The following is a 21137-nucleotide window of genomic DNA, read 5'->3' as shown; positions in this document are numbered from 1 at the left end:
TCATTCCATACCTGAAAGTGTTTTCTATAGAAATGTTGATAGAAGTTCAAACAAGCTTGGCAAAGAGCCCTTTGACAACAAATGATCCAATTTTCTTGAAAAGGTACACCAGCTAACCAATTCCTCAGTTTGTTGCGATATTCATACCAGTTTTGTAGGATTTGAAATGATGATAGGTAGCAACTTTAATCTAGATTTATCAACATTCTTAGTGAAAAAGATAGTGGCAGCATTTTAAAATAAATTTTTTATTTTCAGATATTTAGCTGCATTTGCAGTTGTAAGAAGTGATACAGAAAAATTCTTTGTCCTCATACACAAAGTACCCCAATGGTATGAACTTGTAAAATGGTAGAAATTTATCACTATTTAGTTAAATGACCTGACACCCTCCAAATAGTATTGAGATGTACTAATTTTCATGTCTGTTATTGTGGGTGTTTACTTCTATACAGTTTTATGACTTATCCTCTATCACAGGCAATCTCTAAAACAGTTTGATCACCACCATGACCCCTAAAATGCTCTCTTATAAGCACGCACACCTCCCTCAGGTTGACATTTTCATTCCCAATTTCTATTCCCTGTCTGTCTTCAGCTGCTCTTTTTTTCTAGTTGTTCTAAACAGTAAATCTATTCCCCAGATCTATAATGTTTGTATCTTCAACATTGTTGTATAAATGGAGTCCTAGGGTCCTTGAGTTTGGCTTCTTTCCCTCATTGCAATTTCCTAGAATCTCACTCATGTCCTTGTGAGTATCACTTATTCCTTATTTATTTTATTTTAGAATAGTATTCCATGGTATGGATGTTCCATGATACAGTTATTGTCCACATTTTCAAAATTTTGGTGATTTTCTGTTTGGGTTATTAGGGTAAAGCTACTAATAACACTTGTTCATCTGGATATTCATCTGACTGTGGCATGCATCAGTAATTTCTTCTTTTTTGTTGAAGAGAAACCATGGTGTGGATATACTACACTTTTATGTATTGGTTCACTATTAAATAAAATCTGAATTTTTAATTCTTGCTTCATGTCATTCAATTCACTCTTTCTCACAGTTTACATTTGTCTGAGTGGAATTCTCAAGAGTGTAATTTCTGGTGCTTTGGTGATTGTGTCCTTAGTTTGGGATAAGAAAGTGACAAACTGCTGTCCAGTGTGGCTTTGCCCTTTTCCATTCCCTCCTGTAATATATGAGTGGATGCAGTATGTCTGCATCTATATTAGTGTTCTTTTCCTAGTTCTTTGTGCTTCTTGATGCTTTAGACGTTTTATCTGTGATATCTTTTCAGTTTGGAGATTTTCCATTAGCTATGCTAAAACATGAATTGATGACAAATATTTCTCTTGTGTATAAATATCTTATTTTGAATTCATTCCTGAAGGATAGTTTTATTGATTCTAGAATATGAGATTGTTGCCTATTCTTATGGCATTTGGAATATGTTCCCCTTATAGGAAGGGACAGAGTGTTGACCAGCCAGGAACAAAACTCTCAGATGATGAATAACCCACCATTCTTGGGAAATAACTTTTGTGATCAAAATATTTCACGTGTCCTCATCCATTCTGATGTTGGTGAGTTTAAATGATACATATTCCAAATATCACTGTTCAATGTAGATTTATTAGTAACCTTTATGTGGGCCAGAGGTTGCCTTTCCTAATTAAAAAATCAAGTTTAAATGTACTAATGAAAAAGTAAAAGTTTTATTTTGAGTAAATTTGAACTGTACATGCAATTGTAATAAACATTGAAGAGAGATCTTTTGTATGGTTTATCCAGTTTCCTCCAATGATAACTTGCAAAACTATAGCACAATACCACAACAAGGATGTTAACATTGATGCAACATACAGATTGTCTTCGGATTACTCCATTTTAATTGGATTGATTTGTGTGCATGTGTTGAGTTTTGTTAGATTTCCTCACATGAGTAGGTTTGATTTCCACCACCACAGTCAAGGTACAGAACATTTCTATTCCCATATGGATGTGTCCTCTTGCACTTTTAAAACTACATCATCCTTAGCCTAAGTCCCTGGATGTTCATCTGACTTGTGCCATGCATCAGTAGTTCCTTCTTTTTATTGGTATGGATGTACCATTTTTTGTGTTGTTTCACTTTTCAAGAACATCTGGATTTTTTCCAGTGTTCAGTATTTTAAAAAATATATATTTTATTGATTTTGTACAGAGAAGTAGGGAGAGAGAGAGAGTGTTAGAAACATCGATGAAAGAGAGTCATTGATCAGCTGCCTCTTGCACACCCCATACTGGGGATATGCAGGCCACCAAGGTACATGCCCTTGACTGGAATCAAACCCGGGACTGTTCAGTCCCCAAGCGGATGCTCTATCCATTGAGCCAAACCAGTTTCGGCTCCAGTGTTCAGTATTACAACTAAAACTGTGATGACCCTCCAGTACATTTGTGTAGACATAAGTTTTGATTTTTCATAGATAAATACTTAAGAATACAGGCGCTTGATGGTATGGTAAAAACATGTTTAGTGTTGTAAGAAACTGCTAACAGTTTGCTATTGAGACCCTACCATGTTACTTTCCTGCCAGTGATGGGTGACTCAAGACAGTTTCTAGATACTCATGTTCCCCATTTTATTATTTTTTCTTAGTCTATGATTTGTTCTTTCATCATTCTTTTCTGATAGGAAATATTTCTCTATCCATACTCAAGTGTAAACTACCTAGTGACATATGTATGTATGTATGTGTGTGTGTGTGTGTGTGTATGTATGTATGTATGTATGTATCTATCTATCTATCTATCTATCCATCCATCCATCCATCTATTGTGGGAGGTCATTATTTCATGTTTTGTTTTTGTGTTTTTTTTAAATGAATCCTAATTTTTTTGTCATATTCCTTGAGATATAAATGAGAAATAAAATTTAAATATATATAGAGCATAACTTGATGATTTGAAACACACATACATTGTGAAAGGATTCTCACCACCCAGTTATTGGTAAATAACATAGTCATCATTTCCCCTTATAACCTCTTTATGTTTTGTGGTGAAATTTCTGAAGTTTTACTTTCTAAAAACCTTTCTATTATGCAATATTGTCAAGTATATTCACCAAGTATATACATCCTCATATGTTAGTTCACCTTTTTACTGATAGTTTATACCTCTTTACCAGCCTTTCCCTGTTTTCCTCACATCTCCACCCCAGGTAGCCACTATTCTAATCTGCGTTAATATTGGTTTGATGTTTTTTTCTTTAGAGATTCCACATATGTGATATCATACAGTATTTGTCTTTCCTTGTCTGGATTGTCTCACTTAGCAAACACACTCCAGGTCCAACCATGTTGCCATGATCTGCTTGGTCTTTGAATGTTAGTTTCACCTGGTATGGAATTTATGGTTGACATTTCCTATCATTCCATACCTGAAAGTATTTTTCTTATGGAAATGTTGATAGAAGTTCAAACCAGCTTGGCAAAGAGCCCTGACATAACAAATGATCAGGTTATCTTGAAAAAGTACACTAGCTACACAATTCCTCAGTATATTGCTATATTCATTCCAGTTTTGTAGGATTTGAACTGATGATAGGTAGCAACTTTAATCTAGATTTATCAACATTCTTAGTGAAAAAGATAGTGGCAGCATTTTTAAATAAATTTTTCTCATTTTCAGATATATTTAGCAGCATCTGCAGTTGTAAGAAATGGTACAGAAAAATTCTGTGTCCCCACACACAAATTACCCCAATTGTATGAACTTGCAAAATGGTAGAAATTTATCACTATTTAGTTAAATGTCCTGATATTCTCCAAATATTATTGAGATGTCCCCAGTTTCATGTCTGTTATTGTGCGTGTTTACTTCTATACAGTTTTATCACATATGCGCTATCACAAGCAAGCCCCCAAAACAGTTTGATGACCACAATGACCCTTAAAATGCTCTCTTATAAGCACACACACCTCCCTCAGGTTGACATTTTCATTCCCAATTCCCGTCCCTTGTCTGTCTTCAGCTGCTCTTTTTTTCTAGTTGCTCTAAACAATAAATCTATTCCCCAGATCTATAATTTTTCCCTTCAACATTGTTGTAAATGGAATCCTAGGGTAGAGATTGGTTTCTTTTCCTCAGTGCTATTTCCTAGAAACTCACTCATGTTCTGTGCGTATCACTTATTCTTTATTTTTTATTGCAGAGTAGTATTCCATGGTATGGATGTTCCATGATATAGTTATTGTCCACATTTTCAAAATTTGGGGGGCTTCCTGTTTGGGCTATTAGGGTAAAGCTACTTATAATATTTATTCACCTGGATATTCATCTGACTTGTGGCATGCATCATTGTTCCTTTTTTCTTTTGAAGAGCCACAATGGTTTGGATATACTACTCTTTCATGTATTGGCTCACTATTAAATAAAATCTGGATTTTTACATCTTGCTTCATTTCACTCTTTCTCACAGTTTACATTTCTCTGAGTGGAATTCCCAAGAGTGCAATTTCTGGTCCTTTGGTGACTGTGTCCTTAGTTTGGGATAAAAAACTGACCAACTACTTTCCAGTGTGGTTTTACCATTTTCTGTTCTCTCCTGTAATATATGAGTGGATGCAGTTTATCTGCATCTATTTTTATGTTCTTTCCCTTTTTCTTTGTCCTTCTTGATATTTGAGAGTTTTTTTTTTCTATGATATCTTTTCTGTTTGGGGATTTTCCTTTAGCTATGCTAAAACATGAATTGATGACAAATACTTATTTTGTGTATAAATATCTTTATTTTGACTTCAGTACAGAAGGATAGTTTTATTGAATCTAGAATATGAGTTTGGGAGCTTTTTCTTATAGCATTTGAAATGTGTTTCCCTTATAGAAAGGGACAAAGTGCTGACCAGCCAGGAACAGAACTCTCAGATGATGAATAACCCACCAGTCTGGGGAAATAACTGTTGTGATCAAGATATTTCACGTGTCCTCATCCTTTCTGATGTTGGTGAGTTTGAAATGATACATATTCCAAATATCACTGTTCAATGTATATTTATTAATACCCTTAATGTGAGCTAGAGGTATCTTTTCCTAATTAAAACAATCAAGTTAAAATGAACTAATTAAAAAGTAAAAGTTTTATTTTGAGTAAATTTTAATTGCACATGCAATTGTAAGAAACAATACAGAGAGATCTTGTGTACAGTTGATCCAGTTTCCCCCAATAATAACGGCTTGTAAAACTATAGCACAGTATCCCAACAAGGATGTTAACATTGATGCAACCTACAAACTGTCTTTGAATTTCTCTATTTTAATTGGATTAATTTGTGTGTATGTGTTGAGTTGTGATTGATTTTGTCACATGAGTAGGTTTGATTTCCACCACCACAGTCAAGATACAGAATATTTCTATTCCCATATGGATGCGTCTTCTTTTAAAACTACATCATCCTTAGCCTGAGTCCCTGGATGTTCATCTGACTTGTGGCAGGCATCAGTAGTTCCTTGTTTTTATGGTTGAGGACTATTCCCTGGTATAGATGTACCACAGTTTGTGTGTTGTTTCACTGTTAAAAAACATCTGGATTTTTCTCCAGTTTTCAGTATTACAACTAAAGATGTGAGTATCATTCCAGTACATGTTTTGTGTAGAAATAAGTTTTGATTTTTCATGGATACTCAAGAATACAAACACTTGATGGTATGGTAAAAACATGTTTAGTGTTGTAAGAAACTGCTAACAGTTTGTTATTGAGACTGTACCATGTTACTTTCCTGCCAGTGATGGGTGACTCAAGAGAGTTTCTAGATATTCATGTTTCTCCTTTTCTTATTCTTTCTTAGTCTATGATTTGTTCTTTCATCATTCTTTTCTGATAGGAAATATTTCTCTAGCCATCCTCAAGTGGAAACTACCTAGTGATATATGTATGCATGCATGTATATATGTTTGTATGTATGTTATGTATATATATATATATTTCTATATCTATGTATCTATGTATCTATGTATCTATTTTTATAAATCTGCCTTTCTATCTATGCATCTATCTCTCTATCCATCCATCCATTGTTGGAGGTCATATTTTCATGTTTGTTTGTTGTGTGTTTTTTTTAAGTGAATCCTAATTTTTTGTCAGATTTATTGAGATATAATTGACAAAAACATTTTAATGTATATAGAGCCTAATATGATAAATTGATACACACATACATTGTGAAAGGATTCTCACCACCCAGTTATTCGTAAATAACACAGTCATCATTTCCCCTATTAACCTCTTTATGTTTTGTAGTGAAGTTGCTGAAGTTTTATTTCCTAAGAAACTTTCAATTATACAATATTGTCAGGTATAGTCACCATGTATATACATCCTCAGATGTTAGTTCACTTTTTTACTGATAGTTTATACCTCTTTATCAGCCTTTCACTATTTTTCTCATATCCCCACCCCAAGTAGCCACCATTCTACTCTGTGTTTCTATTGGTTTGAATTTTTTTTCTTTAGAGATTTCACATATGTGATATCGTACAATATTTCTCATTCCTTGTCTGGCTTATCTCACTTAGCAATCACACTCCAGGTCCATCCATGTTGCCACTATATGCTTGGTCTTTGAATATTAGTTTCCCCTGGTATGGCATTCATGGTTTACTTTTCTTGTCATTCCATATTTGAAAGTATTTTCCTTATGGAAATGTTGATCGAAGGACAAACCAGCTTGGCAAAGAGCCCAGAGACAACAAATGATCCAGTTGTCTTGAAAAAGTACGCTAGCTAATCTATTCCTCAGTATGTTGCAATATTCATACCAGTTTTGTAGGATTTGAACTGATGATAGGTAGCACCTTTAATCTAGATTTATCAACATTCTCAGTGAAAAAAATAATGGCAGCATTTTATAAATAAAGTTTTCATTTTCAGATATATTTAGCAGCATCTGCAGTTGTAAGAAATGAGACAGAAAAATTCTGTGTCCCCATACACAAATTACCCCAATAGTATGAACTTGCAAAATGGTTGAAATTTATTACTATGTAGTTAAATGACCTGACACCCTCCAAATATTATTCAGATGTCCCCAGTTTCAAGTCTGTTAATGTGGGTGTTGACTGCTATACAATTTCATTATATATCCTCTATCACAGGCAAGCACTCAAACAGTTTGTTCACCATCATGACCCCTGGAATGCTGTTTTATAAGTACACACACCTCCCTCAGGTTGACATTTTCATTCCCAATTCCCATCCTCTTTCTGTCTTCAGCTGCTCTTTAATTTCTAGTTGCTCTAAACAATAAATCTATTCCCCAGATCTATAATTTTTTCTAGTAACATTGTTGTATAAATGGAATCCTATGGTACTGAGATTGGCTTCTTTCCTTCAGGGCAATTTCCTAGAAACTCACACATGTCCTTGTGTGTATCACTTATTCCTTATTTTTTTATTGCAAAGTAGCATTTCATGTTATGGATGTTCTGTGATATAGTTATTGTCCATATTTTCAAAATTTTGGGGAGTTCCAGTTTGGGTTATCGGGGTAAAGCTACTAATAACACTTGTTTACCTGGATATTCATCTGACTTGTGGCATGCATCAGTGTTCCTTCTTTTTTGTTGAAGAGACACCATGGTGTGGATATACTACTCTTTAGTGTATTGGTTCACTATTAAATAAAATCTGAATTTTAAAAATCTTGCTTCATTTCACTCTTTCTCACAGTTTACATTTCTTTGAGTGGAATTCCCAAGAGTGCAATTTCTGGTCCTTTGGTGACTGTGTCCTTAGTTTTAGAAAAGAAAATTACTAACTTCTTTCCAGTGTGCTTTATCATTTTCCATTTTTATCTGCAATGTATGAGTAGACCTGTGACTCTAAGTCCATATTTGTTTCCTTTAATTTGTTCTTTGTCCTTCTTGATGCCCAAGAGTTTTATCTATGTTTTTTCTTCTGTTGAAGATTTTCCTTTAGTCATTTTAAAACATGAATTAGTTAGTGACAAATATTTTCAGTTTTCTTTTGTCTGTGAATATATTTATTTTGACTTTATTACTGAAGGATAGTGCCATTGGATATAGAATGTGAAGGAGGGAGTCATTTCTTACAGCATTTGAAAATATTTTCCTTATAGAAAGAGACAAAGCACAGACCAATCATGAACAAAACACGCAGATGATGAATAACCCACCATTTTCGGGAAATAATCATTGTGATCAAAATACTCCACGTGTCCTTATCTTTTCTGATGTTGGTGAGTTCAAAATGATACATATTCCAAATTTCACTGTTTAATGTAGATTTATTAATACCCTTAATGTGAGCTATAGGTAGCTTTTCCTAATTAATACATCAGTTAAAATTAACTAATTATAAAGTATAAGTTTTGTTTTGAGTAAATTTTAACTGCACATGCAATTGTAAGAAACAATACAGGGAGATCTTGTGTACAGTTGATCCTGTTTCCACCAATGATAAAGCTTGCAAAACTATAGCACAGTACCACAACAAAGATGCTAACATTGATGCAACCTACTTTTTCCCCCCGGATTTCTCCATTTTAATTGGATTGATTTGTGTGTATATGTAGAGTTGTGTTTGATTTTATCACACAAGTAGTTTTGATTTCCACTACAACAGTCAGGGAACAGAACATTTCTATTCCGATATGGATGTGTCTTCTTGCCCTTTTATAACTACATGTTTCTTAGCCTAAGTCCCTGTATGTTCACCTGACTTGTGACATGCATCTGTTCCTTCTTTTTATTGTTGAGGACCATTCCATGGTATGGTTTTACCACAGTTTGTGTGTTGTTTCACTTTTGAATAACATCTGGATTTTTTCCAGTGTTCAGTATTACAAGTAAAGCTATGATTACCATTCCAGTTCATGTTTTGTGTAGACGTAAGTATGATTTTTCATAGATAAATAATCAAGGCTACAGATGCTTGGTGGTATGGTAAGACATGTTTAGTTTTGTAAGAAACTGCTAACAGTTTCTTATTGAGACTGTACCATGTCACTTTCCTGCCAGTGATGGGTAACTCAAGACAGTTTTTAGATATCCATGTTCTTCCTTTTCTTATTCTTTGTTAGTCTATGATTTATTTCCTCATTCTCTTCTGATGCGAGATACTTCTCTAGCCATTCTAATGTGGAAACTACACACACACACACACACACACACACACACATATATATATATATATATATATATATATATATATATATATATGTAAGTTTGTTTCTTTTTAAAAAATGAATCCTAATTTCTTTTGTCAGATTTCTTGAGATATAATTGACAAATAAAATTTTAATGTATATATAACATAATGTGATGAATTGATACACACATACATTGTGAAAGGATTCTCACCAGCCAGTTATTGGTGAATAACCCAGTCATCATTTCCCCTATTAACCTCTTTATGTTTTGTGGTGAAATTTCTGAAGTTTTACTTTCTACAAAACTTTCAATTATGCAATATTGTCAACTATATTCACCATCTATATACATCCTCAGCTGTTAGTTCACCTTTTTACTGATAGTTTATACCCCTTTACCAGCCTTTCCCTGTTTTCCTCACATCCCCACCCCAGGTAGCCACCATTCTAATCTGCATTAATATTGGTTTGATTTTTTTTTTTCTTAAGAGAATCCACATATGTGATATCATACAGTATTTGTCTTTTCTTGTCTGGATTGTCTCACTTAGCAAACACACTCCAGGTCCATCCATGTTTCTTTTCATTCCATACCTGAAAGTTTTTTCCTTATAGAAATGTTGATAGAAGTTCAAACCAACTAGGCAAAGAGCCCTGAGACAAGTGATCCAGTTGTCTTGAAAAAGTACACTAGCTAAACTATTCCTCAGTATGTTGCAATATTCATACCAGTTTTGTATGATTTGAACTGATAATAGGTAGCACCTTTAATGTATATTATTGAAAAAAATAGTGGCAGCATTTTCTAAATAAAGTTTTCATTTTCAGATATATTTAGCTGCATCTGCAGTTGTAAAAATGATACAGGAACATTCTGTGTGCTCATACACAAATTACCCCAATGGAATGAACTTGCAGAAAGATTGAAATTTATCACTATTTCGTTAAATGACCTGACACTCACTAAATATTATTGAGATGTCCCCAGTTTCACATCTGTTATTGTGGGTGTTTACTTCTGTATAATTTTATCACATATCCTCTATCACAGGCAAACCCTCAACCAGTTTGATCACCACCATGAACCCTAAAATTCTCTTTAATAAGGGCACACACCTCCCTCAGGTTGACATTTTTATTCCCAATTCCCATCCCCTTTCTGTCTTCAGCTGCTCTTTTTTTTCTAGTTGCTCTAAACAACAAATCTATTCCCCAGATCTATAATTTTTTCCAGTCAGCATTGTTGTATAAATGGAATCCTAGGGTACTGAGATTGGCTTCTTTTCTTCAGGGCAATTTCCTAGAAACTCACTCATGTCCTTGTGTGTATCACTTATTCCTTATTTTTTTTTATTGCAGATTAGTATTTCATGGTATGGATGTTCTATGATATAGTAATTGTCCACATTTTCAAAATTTTGGGGGTTTCCTGTTTGGGTTATTAGGGTTAAGCTACTAATAGCACTTGTTCGTCTGTATATTCATCTGTATTGTGACTTTGAAAAGAAGTAGTTCCTTCTTTCTTGTTGAAGAGACACCATGTATTGGTTCACTATTAAATAAAATCTGAATTTTAAAATCTTGCTTCATTTCATTCATTTCACTCTTTCTCACAGTTTACATTTCTATGAGTGGAATTCCCAAGCGTACAATTTCTGGTCCTTTGGTGACTGTGTTTTTAGTTTTGGATAAGAAACTGACAAACTGCTTTCCAGTGTGGCTTTACCATTTTCCATTCCCTCCTGTCATATATGTGTGGATGCAGTTTGCCTGCATCTATATTCGTGTTCTTTCCCTTGTTATTTGTCCTTCTTGATGCTTGAGAGTTTTTTCTATGATATCTTTTCTGTTTGTCGATTTTCCTTTAGCTATGCTAAAATATGAATTAATGACATATACTTATTTTGTGTATAAATATCTTTATTTTGTCTTCATTACTGAAGGATAGTTTTATTGAATCTAGAATATGAGTTTGCAATCTTTTTCTTATAGCATTTGAAATGTGTTTCCATTATAGGAAGGGACAAAGTCCTGACCAACCAGGAACCAAACTCTCAGATGTTGAATAATCCACCATTCTTGGGAAATAACTATTGTGATCAAAATATTTCACGTGTCATCCTTTCTGATGTTGGTGAGTTTGAAATGATATGTATTCCAAATATCACTGTTTAATGTATATTCATTAATACCTTTAATATGACTTGTACATAGCTTTTTCTAATTAAAAATAAATTAAAATTAAATAAGTAAAAAGTAAAAGTTTTATTTTGAATAAATTTTAACTGCACATGCAATTGTAAGGAACAATACCGATACATCTTAATTACAGTTTACCTAGCTTCCCCCAATGACAGCATCTTGCAAAACTATCACAACACCACAACCAGGATATTGATAGTGATGCAATCACAGACTTTTTGAGATTTCTCTGGTTTAATTACATTGATTTGTGGGTATGTGTTTAGTTCTATTTGATTCTGTCACATCAGTAGGTTTGATTTCCATCACCACACTCAAGATATAGAACATTTCCATTCCCACTCAAATATATCACTTTACCTTTTAACAACTATTCCTGCCTCAGCCTAAGTCCCATGATATGCAGTTGACTTGTGTCATGCACCGGTTCTTCCTTCTTATTTGTTGTTGAGGACTTTCCCATGGTATATAGATGTACCACGCTTTGTATATTGGTTCCCCTGTTGAAGAACATCTGGAATGTTTCCAGTGTTCAGTATTGCAGGTACATTTTTGATGACCCTTCATGTAGCAGTTTTTGTGTAAATGTAAGTTTGGATTTCCCAAGAGTTCAGATACTTAGTTGCATGGTAATGGCATGTTTAGAAACTGCAAACAGTTTTCCAGAGAGTCTGTGCCCTTTTACTGTTCTGCTAGCAATCTCTGAGTTAGCCAGTTTCTAGACCTCCATGTTCCTGATGCTTTCATTATTCTTTCTTCCCCTTGGATGCTCCAAGATTTCTTCTTTCACCATTCTTTTCTGATAGAAGGTATTTCCCTGACCATTCTCAAGTGTAAAATGCCAATTGAGATATTTAGCTTTCCTTCATGTGAGACTGTATTTACTTCATCTTTTTCTTTGGAACAGTCATTTTTAGCTTTATTGAGGTATAATTGAAAAATAAAATTGTAATATATTCATATTGAACAATGTGTTGTTTAGAAACACACATACATTTGAATGGATTCTTAATGGAATTAATTAGCACATCCATCATTTACCTCTTTATGTTTTGTTGTGAGAATGCTGAAGTTGAACTTTCTAATCATATTGCAATTATATAATACAGCATTATCAACTATAGTCACCACGTTATATATCCCCTGACATTATTTCACCTTTTAACTGATAGTTTGTACCCCATTAACAGTGTCTCTCTATTTTTCTCACTTCCCAGTTGCTTGTAGACATGGTTCTACTCTGTGATTTTATGAGTTTGACTTTTTTTAGATTCCATATATGTGATACCACACAGTATTAGTCTTTCCCTGGTTGGCTTATCTCACTTAGTATAATGCCCTCACATCTGTCCATTTTGCTACACATTTGCTTTGTATTTCAATGACAGTTTCACATCTTATGGAATTCATAGTTGAGATTTTTTTGTCTTTTCATACCTGAAAATATCTCTCTATATAAAAATCTAAGTCAGTAGCTTTGATACATACTGACTATAGGGGGCAGATGCTCAATACAGAGGTTGCTGAGCTGTAGAAACTTGGCAGCAGCAGTTCTCTAGTGATGCACCCTGAACCAGAGAGGAGGGAGCCTGATTCCAGTGTGTGTCACCCCAAAAATGCCCTCTCACAATTTGGGACCCCTCGGGGGTTGTCAGCCAGTTTCAGCCAGGCTGAAGGACCCAACCAGTGTATGAATCCATGCACTGGGCCTCAAGTATTATTAATGGAAATGTTGGTAGGAGCTCAAACAAACTTGACAAAGAGACGTGAAACAACAAATGATCTAGTTGCCTTGGGAAACTACACTAGCCAAACAATTCCTCAGTATGTTGCTGTATTTATACCATTTTTGCAGGTTTTGAAATTACACTTATGAAGGGTAGCACCTTTACTATAGATTTATCAACATTCTTGGTGTAAAGATAGTGCCAGTATTTTCTAATTAAAGTTTTTATTTTCAGATATATTTATCTGAAACAGCACCTGCAGTTGTAAGAAATGATACAGAGAATTTCTATGTTCCCACTACCCAAATTTCCCCAATGCAATCAACTTGCAAAGTGATAGAAATGTATCACTATTAAGTTAAATGACTTGATATCCTCCAGATATTATTGAGATGTTCCTAGTTTCACTTCTGTTAATTCGAATGTTTACTTCTATACAATTTTATCACTTATCCTCAACCACAGGCAAGTCCCCAAATAGTCTTATCACTACCATGACCCTTCATATTGCTGTTTTGTAAGCATACCATGTTCCCTCCAGTTGACATTACCCCCATTACCATCTCCTCCCCTCTCTCTAGTGGCTCGCAACTACAAATATGTTTCCCAGATTTATAATTTTTCCTTTTGCATTGTTATATAAATGGAACTCTGTGGTACTTGAGATTGACTTCATTCCCTCAGTATAATTTCCTAGAAAGTCGCTCATGTCCTAGTGTGTATCACTTACTCCTTTTTTAAAAAAAAAATCACAGAGTAGTATTCCATTGTATGGATATTCCATAGTATATTTACCTATTCACCTTTCCAAAACTTCTGGGTTTCCTCTTTATAAGGGTAAAGCTGCTAGTAACACTTATTCGTATGGATATCCATCGGACTTGTGGTAGCATCCATAGTTCCTTCTATTTTGTTGAGGATGTACTATCATTTGGTTGCACCACTCTGTATATTGGTTCACTATTAAAGAAAATCTGGATTTTTAAATCTTGCATCATTTCATTCATTTCACTCTTTCACCAAGTTTTCATTTCTCTGAGTTGAATGCTCTAAACTGCAATTTCTGGTCCTTTGGTAATTGTGTCCTTAATTTTGGATAAGAAACTGACAAACTGCTTTCTAGTGTGGCTTTACTATTTTCCATTCCCATCTGCAATGTATGAGTGGACCAGTTTGTATCCATATTTGTTTTCTTTCCTTTGTTCTTTATCTTTTTTCCTATCATATCTAGACTCCTTTAAGAGTTTTTCTATTATATCTTTTCTGTTTGGAGATTTCCCATTAGCTATGCTAAAACAGGAATCAGTCAGTGACAAATACTTTTCTTTTTGTCTACAGATATATTTAATTTGGCTTCATTACTGAAGGGTAGTGCCATTGAATATATAATATGAGGTAGGGAGTTTTTTCTTACAGTATTTGAAAAATATTTTCCTTATAGAAGGGGACAAAGCACAGAACAACCAGGAAGAAAACACTCAGACAACAAATAACACACATGTCCTGGGGAATAACAATGGTGCTCGAGATATTCCATGTGTCATCTTTTCTGATGTTGGTGAGTATGAAATGATACACATTACAGATATCACTGTTTAATGTAGGTTTATGAATACCCTTAATGTGAGCTAGAGGTAGCTTTTCCTAAATAAAAAAAACAGTTAAAATTAACTAATTATAAAGTAAAAGTTTTATTTTGAATAAATTTTAACTGCACATGCAATTGTAAGAAACAATACAGAGAGATCTTGTGTACAGTTGATCCAGTTTTCCCCAATGATAACATCTTGCAAAAGTATAGCACAATACCACAACCGGAATATTGACATTGATGCAATCCATAGTTAGTTTTTTTTTGTTTTTGTTTTTGTTTTAGATTTTTCTGGTTTAATTATATTGATTTATGTGTATTTGTTGAGTTGTGTTTGATTTTGTCACATGAGTAGGTTTGATTTCCACTACCACCGTCAAGATACAGAACATTTCTATTCATATATTGTGTGTGTGTATATATATATATATATATATATATATATATATATATATATCACATTACCCATTAGTAACCATGCCCCCCTCAGCATAAGTCCCTGGATGTTCACCTGACTTGTGACATGCATCAATAAGTTCTTGTCTTTTTCGTGTTGAGGACTATTTCATGGTAAGGATGTACCACAGTTTGTGTATTGGTTCACTGTTGAAGAAACATCTGGATTTTTCCAGTGTTCAGTATTACAAGTAAAGCTGTTATGACCGTTCTTTTGCTGCTTTTTGCGTAAACATAGTTTGATTTCTCTTAGATCATAACCAAGAGTACAGATGCTTGGTTGTATAGTAATACCATGTTTAGTGTCACAGGAAACTGCCAAAAGTTTGCTAGGGAGGCTGTGCCTTTTACTCTCCTGCCAAAAATGTATGACAGCCAGTTTCTTAACCTCCACGTGTCTGCTGGTTTTACTGTATTTCTTCCTCTTGATGATCCAACATTTGTTCTTTCATCTAATTTTCTGATATGAGATATTCCTCTAGCAATTCTCTGGTGTAAACTGCTTAGTGAAATATACTGTAAGCTTTCCTTCGTTTGACATTATCTTTATTTCATCTCTATTCTTCTTTTTAAGAGTTTGAATGCTCATTTTTTCAGCTTTATTGGGGTATAATTGACAAATAAAATTGTAATATATTTACAACATACAATGTAATGATTTGATATACACATACACTGAAAAGAGTCTCACCATTGAGTTAATTAACACACCTGTCATTTACCCCATTTACATCTTGATACTTTGTGGTGAAGACACTGAATTTGTACTTTATAAGCAAATTGCAATTATACAATACAGCATTATCAACTGTAGTCACCGCATTTTATGTCCTCAGATGTTAGTTCAATTTTTATTAGATAGTTTGTGCCCCATTATCATCTTCTCCTGATTTTTCTCACTTCACAGCCCCTGGCAGCTACCATTCTACACTGTGTTTCTATGAGTTTGACTTTTTTTCCTTTTCAGATTCTATATATGCGATAACCTACAGTATTTGTCTTTCAATCTCTGGCTTATTTCACTTAGCATAATGCCCCCCACAACCATCCAGGTTGTCACAAATCAGCTTGGTCTTTGAAGGATAGTATCGCTTCTTATGGAATTCATGGTTGAGATTTCTTGTCTTTCCATACCTGAAAATATGTGACTTATGGAAATATTGATAGGAGCTCAAACCAACATAACAAAGAGCACCTAAGCAACAAATGATCCACTTTTCTTGAAAAACAACAGTAGCCGAAACAATTCCTCAGTGTGTTGCTATATTTTGTCTCAGTTTTGGTGAGTTTGAAATGATATTTAGACAGGTAACATATTCAATATTGACTTATCAACATTCTTACTAAAAAGATACAATAGTTATAGCTTTTTGTAATTGAAGTTTTTATTTTCAGAAAAAATTAGCTGCACCTGCAGTTGTAAAAATGATAGAGAGAAATGTTTTGTTTCCAATACCTAAATTTTCACAAAGGTAAGGACTAGCAAAATGGTAGAAATTTATCACCACTAAGATAAATAACATGACATTTTCATTATATTATTAAAATATAGTTTCACTTGTGCTAATCTGTGTCTTTAGTTCTGTACCATTTTATCACATGGACTCTATCACAGGCAAGCCCCTAAACAGTTCCATCATATTTCTATTTTGTAAGTATACCCACCACCCTTCAGGTGACATCTCCCTGATCCAAACCCCTGTTCAGCCTAAAGCTGCTGGTAGCAACACATTTATTACCCAGATCTATAATTTGTCCCTTTAACATCCTGTCTACAGAAAGAGTGATATGCAAATTGACAACCACTCTAAAACACAAATGGCCACACCTATGTGACCAAAGATGGCTGCACCCATGTGGACACAAGATGGTCACCGCAAGATGGCTGATATGGAAGGGCAGTTGTGGGCAGTTGTGGGTGACCAGGCTGGCAGAGGAGGACAGTTGGGGGATACCAGGCCAGCAAGGGAGGGCATTTGGGGGTGGGGAACCAGGCCTGCAGGAGATGACAGTTGGGAGGATCAGGCCTGTAGGGGAGGGAAGTTGAGGGGGACCAAGCCTTCAAGAAGGGTATTTGGGGGGGACCAGGCATGAGGAGTAGGCAGTTTTGGGCCATCAGGTAAGCAGGGAGGGCAATTAGGGTGAATGAGCTGGCAGTGGAGGACAGTGGGGGATACCAGGAAAGCAAGGGAGGGCATTTGGGGGTAGGGACCCAGGCTTGCAGGAAATGACAGTTGGGAGGATCAGGGCTATATGGGAGGGAAGTTGAGAGGGACCAGGCCTTCAGGGGAGGACAGTTATGGGAGGACAAGGCCTATAGGGGAAGGCAGTTTTGGGGGCACCAGGACTGCAGGGGAGGGCAGTTGTGGGGGGAAAGGCCTTCAGGGGAGGGCAGTTGTGGGGGGACAAGGACTGCAGGAGACGGCAGTTGTGGGGACCATGCCTGCAGTAGATGACAGTTGGGGGTCACCCAGGCCTGTAGGGGAGGGAAGTTGAGGGGGAGAAGGCCTGCAGGGGAGGGCAGTTGTGGGCTTACCAGGACTGCAGGAGAGGGCAGTTGCTGGGGGACCAGAACTGCAGGGGAGGGAAGTTGTGGGGGGACAAGGCCTTCAGGGGAGGGCAGTTGTGGGGGGACAAGGCCTTAGGGGAGGGCAGTTGTGTGAAGACCAGGACTGCAGGAGACGGCAACTGGGGGGACCAGGCCTGCAGTAGATGACAATTGGGGGTGACCCCTGCCTTTAGGAGAGGGAAGTTGAGGGGGACAAGGCCAGAAGGGGAGGGCAGTTGTGGGTGAAAAGGCCTTCAGGGAAAGGCAGTTGTGGGGGGACCAGGACTGCAGGGGAGGACAGTTGTTTGGGGACCAGGACTGCAGGGCAGGGCAGTTGTGGGGGGACAAGTCCTGCAGTAGAGCGCAGTTGTGGGGGGACAAGGTTTTCAGGGAAGGCAGTTGTGCGGGGATCATTACTGCAGAAGAGGGCAGTTTTGGGGGCACCATCACTGCAGGGGAGGGCAGTTGTGGGGGGACCAGGACTGCAGGGTAGGGCAGTTGTGGGGGGACGAGGCCTTCAGGGGGGCAGTTGTGGGGGGACAAGGTCTGCAGTAGAGGGAAGTTGGGAGGGGACAAGGCCTTCAGGGGAGGGCAGCTGTGGGGGGACAAGGCCTTTAGTGGAAGGCAGTTGTAGGGGCACCAGGACTGCAGGAGAGGGCAGTTGTGGGGTGACCAGACTGCAGGGGAGGGCAGTTGGGGGACCAGACCTGCAGTGGATGACAGTTTGGGTGGGGGGGCAAGGCCTTTAGGGAAAGGCAGTTGTGGGGGGACCAGGACTGCAGGGGAGGGCAGTTTTGGGGGTACCAGGACTTCAGGGGAGGGAAGTTGTTGGGGAGACCTGGACTGCAGGGAAGGGCAGTTGTCAGGGGACCAGGCCTTCAGGGAAGGCAGTTGTGGGGGGACCAGGACTGCAGAAAAGGGCAGTTTTGGGGGGACCAGGACTTCAGGGGAGGGCAGTTGTGGGGGGACAAGGTCTGAAGTAGAGGGAAGTTGGGAGGGGACAAGGCCTTAAGGGGAAGGCAGTTGTGGGGGGACAAGGCCTTAGGGGAGGGCAGTTGTGGGAAGACCAGGACTGCAGGAGATTGCTGTTGGGGGACCAAGCCTGCAGTAGATGACAGTTGGGGGTGACCCAGGCCTGTAGGGGATGGAAGTTGAGGGGGACAGGCTTGCAGAGGAGGGCAGTTGTGGGGGGACCAAGACTGCAGGGGAGGGCAGTTGTGGGGGGACAAGCCTGCAGTAGAGGGCAGTTGGATGACCAGACCTGCAGTGGATGACAGTTGGTGGCGACCCAGGCCTGCAGTGGATGACAGTTGAGGGGGAGGGGGACAAGGCCTTCAGGGGAAGACAGTTGTGGGCTTACCAGGACTGCAGGAGAAGGCAGTTGCGGTGGGACAAGGCCTGCAGTAGAGGGCAGTTTTGGGGGGACCATGACTGCAGGGGAGGGAAGTTGTGGGGGGACAAGGCCTGCAGGGGAGGGCAGTTGTGGGAAGACCAGGACTGCAGGAGACGGCAGCTGGAGGGACCAGGCCTGCAATAGATGACAATTGGGGGTGACCCCGGCCTGTAGGAAAGGGAAGTTGAGGGGGACAAGGCCAGAAGGGGAGGGCAGTTGTTGGGGGACAAGGCCTTCAGGGGAGGGCAGTTGTTGGGGGACAAGGCCTTCAGGGGAGGGCAGTTGTGTGGGGATAAGGTCTTCAGTAGAGGGAAGTTGGGAGGGGACAAGGCCTTCAGTGGATGGCAGTTGTGTGGGGACAAGGCCTTCAGGGGAAGGCAGTTGTGAGACCAGGCCTGCAGTAGATGACAGTTGGGGGTGACCCAGGCCTGTAGGGGAGGGAAGTTGATGGGGAGAAGGCCTACAGGGGAGGGCAGTGGTGGGGAGACCAGGTCTGTAGGAGAGGGCAGTTGTGGGGGTACAAGTCCTGCAGGCGAGGGCAGTTGGGGGACCAGACCTGCAGTGGATGACAGTTGGGGTGGGGGGCAAGGCCTTTAGGGAAAGGCAGTTGTGGGGGGACCAGGACTGCAGGGGAGGGCAGTTGTTGGGGGACCAGGACTGCAGGAGGGGGCAGTTGTGGGGGGACAAGGCCTTCAGGGGAAGGCAGTTGTGGGGGGACCAGGACTGCAGAAGAGGGCAGTTTTGGGGCGACCAGGACTGCAGGGTAGGGCAGTTGTGGGGGGACAAGGCCTTCAGGGGAAGGCAGTTGTGGGGGGACCAGGACTGCAGAAGAGGGCAGTTTTGGGGGGACCAGGACTGCAGGGTAGGGCAGTTGTGGGGGACAAGGCCTTAAGGGGAAGGCAGTTGTGGGGGGACAAAGCCTACATGGGAGGGCAGTTGTGGGGGGACCAGGACTGTAGGGGAGGTCAGTTGTTGGGGGACCAGGCCTTCAGGGGAAGGCAGTTGTGGGGGGACCAGGACTGCAGGGGCGGGCAGTTGTGGGGGGACAAGGCCTTCAGCGCAGGGCAGTTGTGGGGGGATAAGGTCTTCAGTAGAGGGAAGTTGGGAGGGGACAAGGCCTTCAGGAGAGGGCAGTTGTGGGGGGACCAGGACTGTAGGGGAGGTCAGTTGTTGGGGGACCAGGCCTTCAGGGGAAGGCAGTTGTGGGGGGACCAGGACTGCAGGGGCGGGCAGTTGTGGGGGGACAAGGCCTTCAGCGGAGGGCAGTTGTGGGGGGACTAGGACTGCAGGGGCGGGCAGTTGTGGGGGGACAAGGCCTTCAGTGGAAGGCAGTTGTGGGGAGACCAGGTCTACAGTAGATGACAGTTGGGGGTGACCCAGGCCTGTAGGGGAGGGAAGTTGAGGGGGAGAAGGCCTGCAGGGGAGGGCATTGGTGGGGGGACCAGGACTGCAGGAGAGGGCAGTTGTGGGGGGACCAGGACTGCAGGATAGGGCAGTTGGGGGACCAGGCCTGCAGTGGATCACAGTTGGGAAGAGGGGCAAGGCCTTCAGGGAAAGGCAGTTGTGGGGGGACCAGGACTGCAGGGGAGGGCAATTGTGGGGGGACCAGGACTGCAGGGGAGGGCAGTTGTGGGGGGACAAGGCCTTCAGGGGAGGGCAGTTTTGGGGGGACTAGGACTGCAGGGGAGGGCAGTTGTGGGGGGACAAGGCCTTCAGGGGAAGGCAGTTTTGGGGGGACTAGGACTGCAGGGGAGGGCAGTTGTGGGGGGACAAGGCCTTCAGGGGAAGGTAGTTGTGGGGGGACTAAGACTGCAGGGGAGGGCAGTTGTTGGGGGACCAGGACTCTAGGGGAGGGCAGTTGTGGTGGGACCAGGACTGCAGGGGAGGGCAGTTGTGGGGGTCCAGGACTGCAGGAGAGGGCAGCTGGGGGGAACCAGGCCTGCATTAGAGGACAGTTGTGGGGGATTAGGCCTGCAGAGGTGGGCAGTTGTAGTGGGACCAGGCTTGCAGGGGAGGGAAGTTGGGGGGCAAGGCCTTTAGAGGAAGGCCGTTGCGGGGGACCCAG

At 39.6% G+C, this 21137-nt stretch overlaps 1 protein-coding gene across 1 annotated transcript in view; it reads left to right on the top strand.

The window, feature by feature from the left end:
• Positions 1–21137, top strand: part of BEND2 (BEN domain containing 2) — an 86777-nt gene that overhangs the window by 35431 nt on the left and 30209 nt on the right. The window contains exon 3 of the mRNA XM_036440076.1: positions 14526–14621. Within this exon, the coding sequence (XP_036295969.1) occupies positions 14526–14621 (96 nt within the window). The remainder of the gene's footprint in view (positions 1–14525; positions 14622–21137) is intronic.

The sequence above is a fragment of the Pipistrellus kuhlii genome, unplaced genomic scaffold (genome assembly GCF_014108245.1).
Source record: "Pipistrellus kuhlii isolate mPipKuh1 unplaced genomic scaffold, mPipKuh1.p scaffold_m20_p_16, whole genome shotgun sequence".
Classification (NCBI taxonomy): Eukaryota; Metazoa; Chordata; class Mammalia; order Chiroptera; family Vespertilionidae; genus Pipistrellus; species Pipistrellus kuhlii.
Note: the sequence above shows the minus strand (reverse complement) of the source record. Positions and strands in the feature narration are given on the sequence as shown.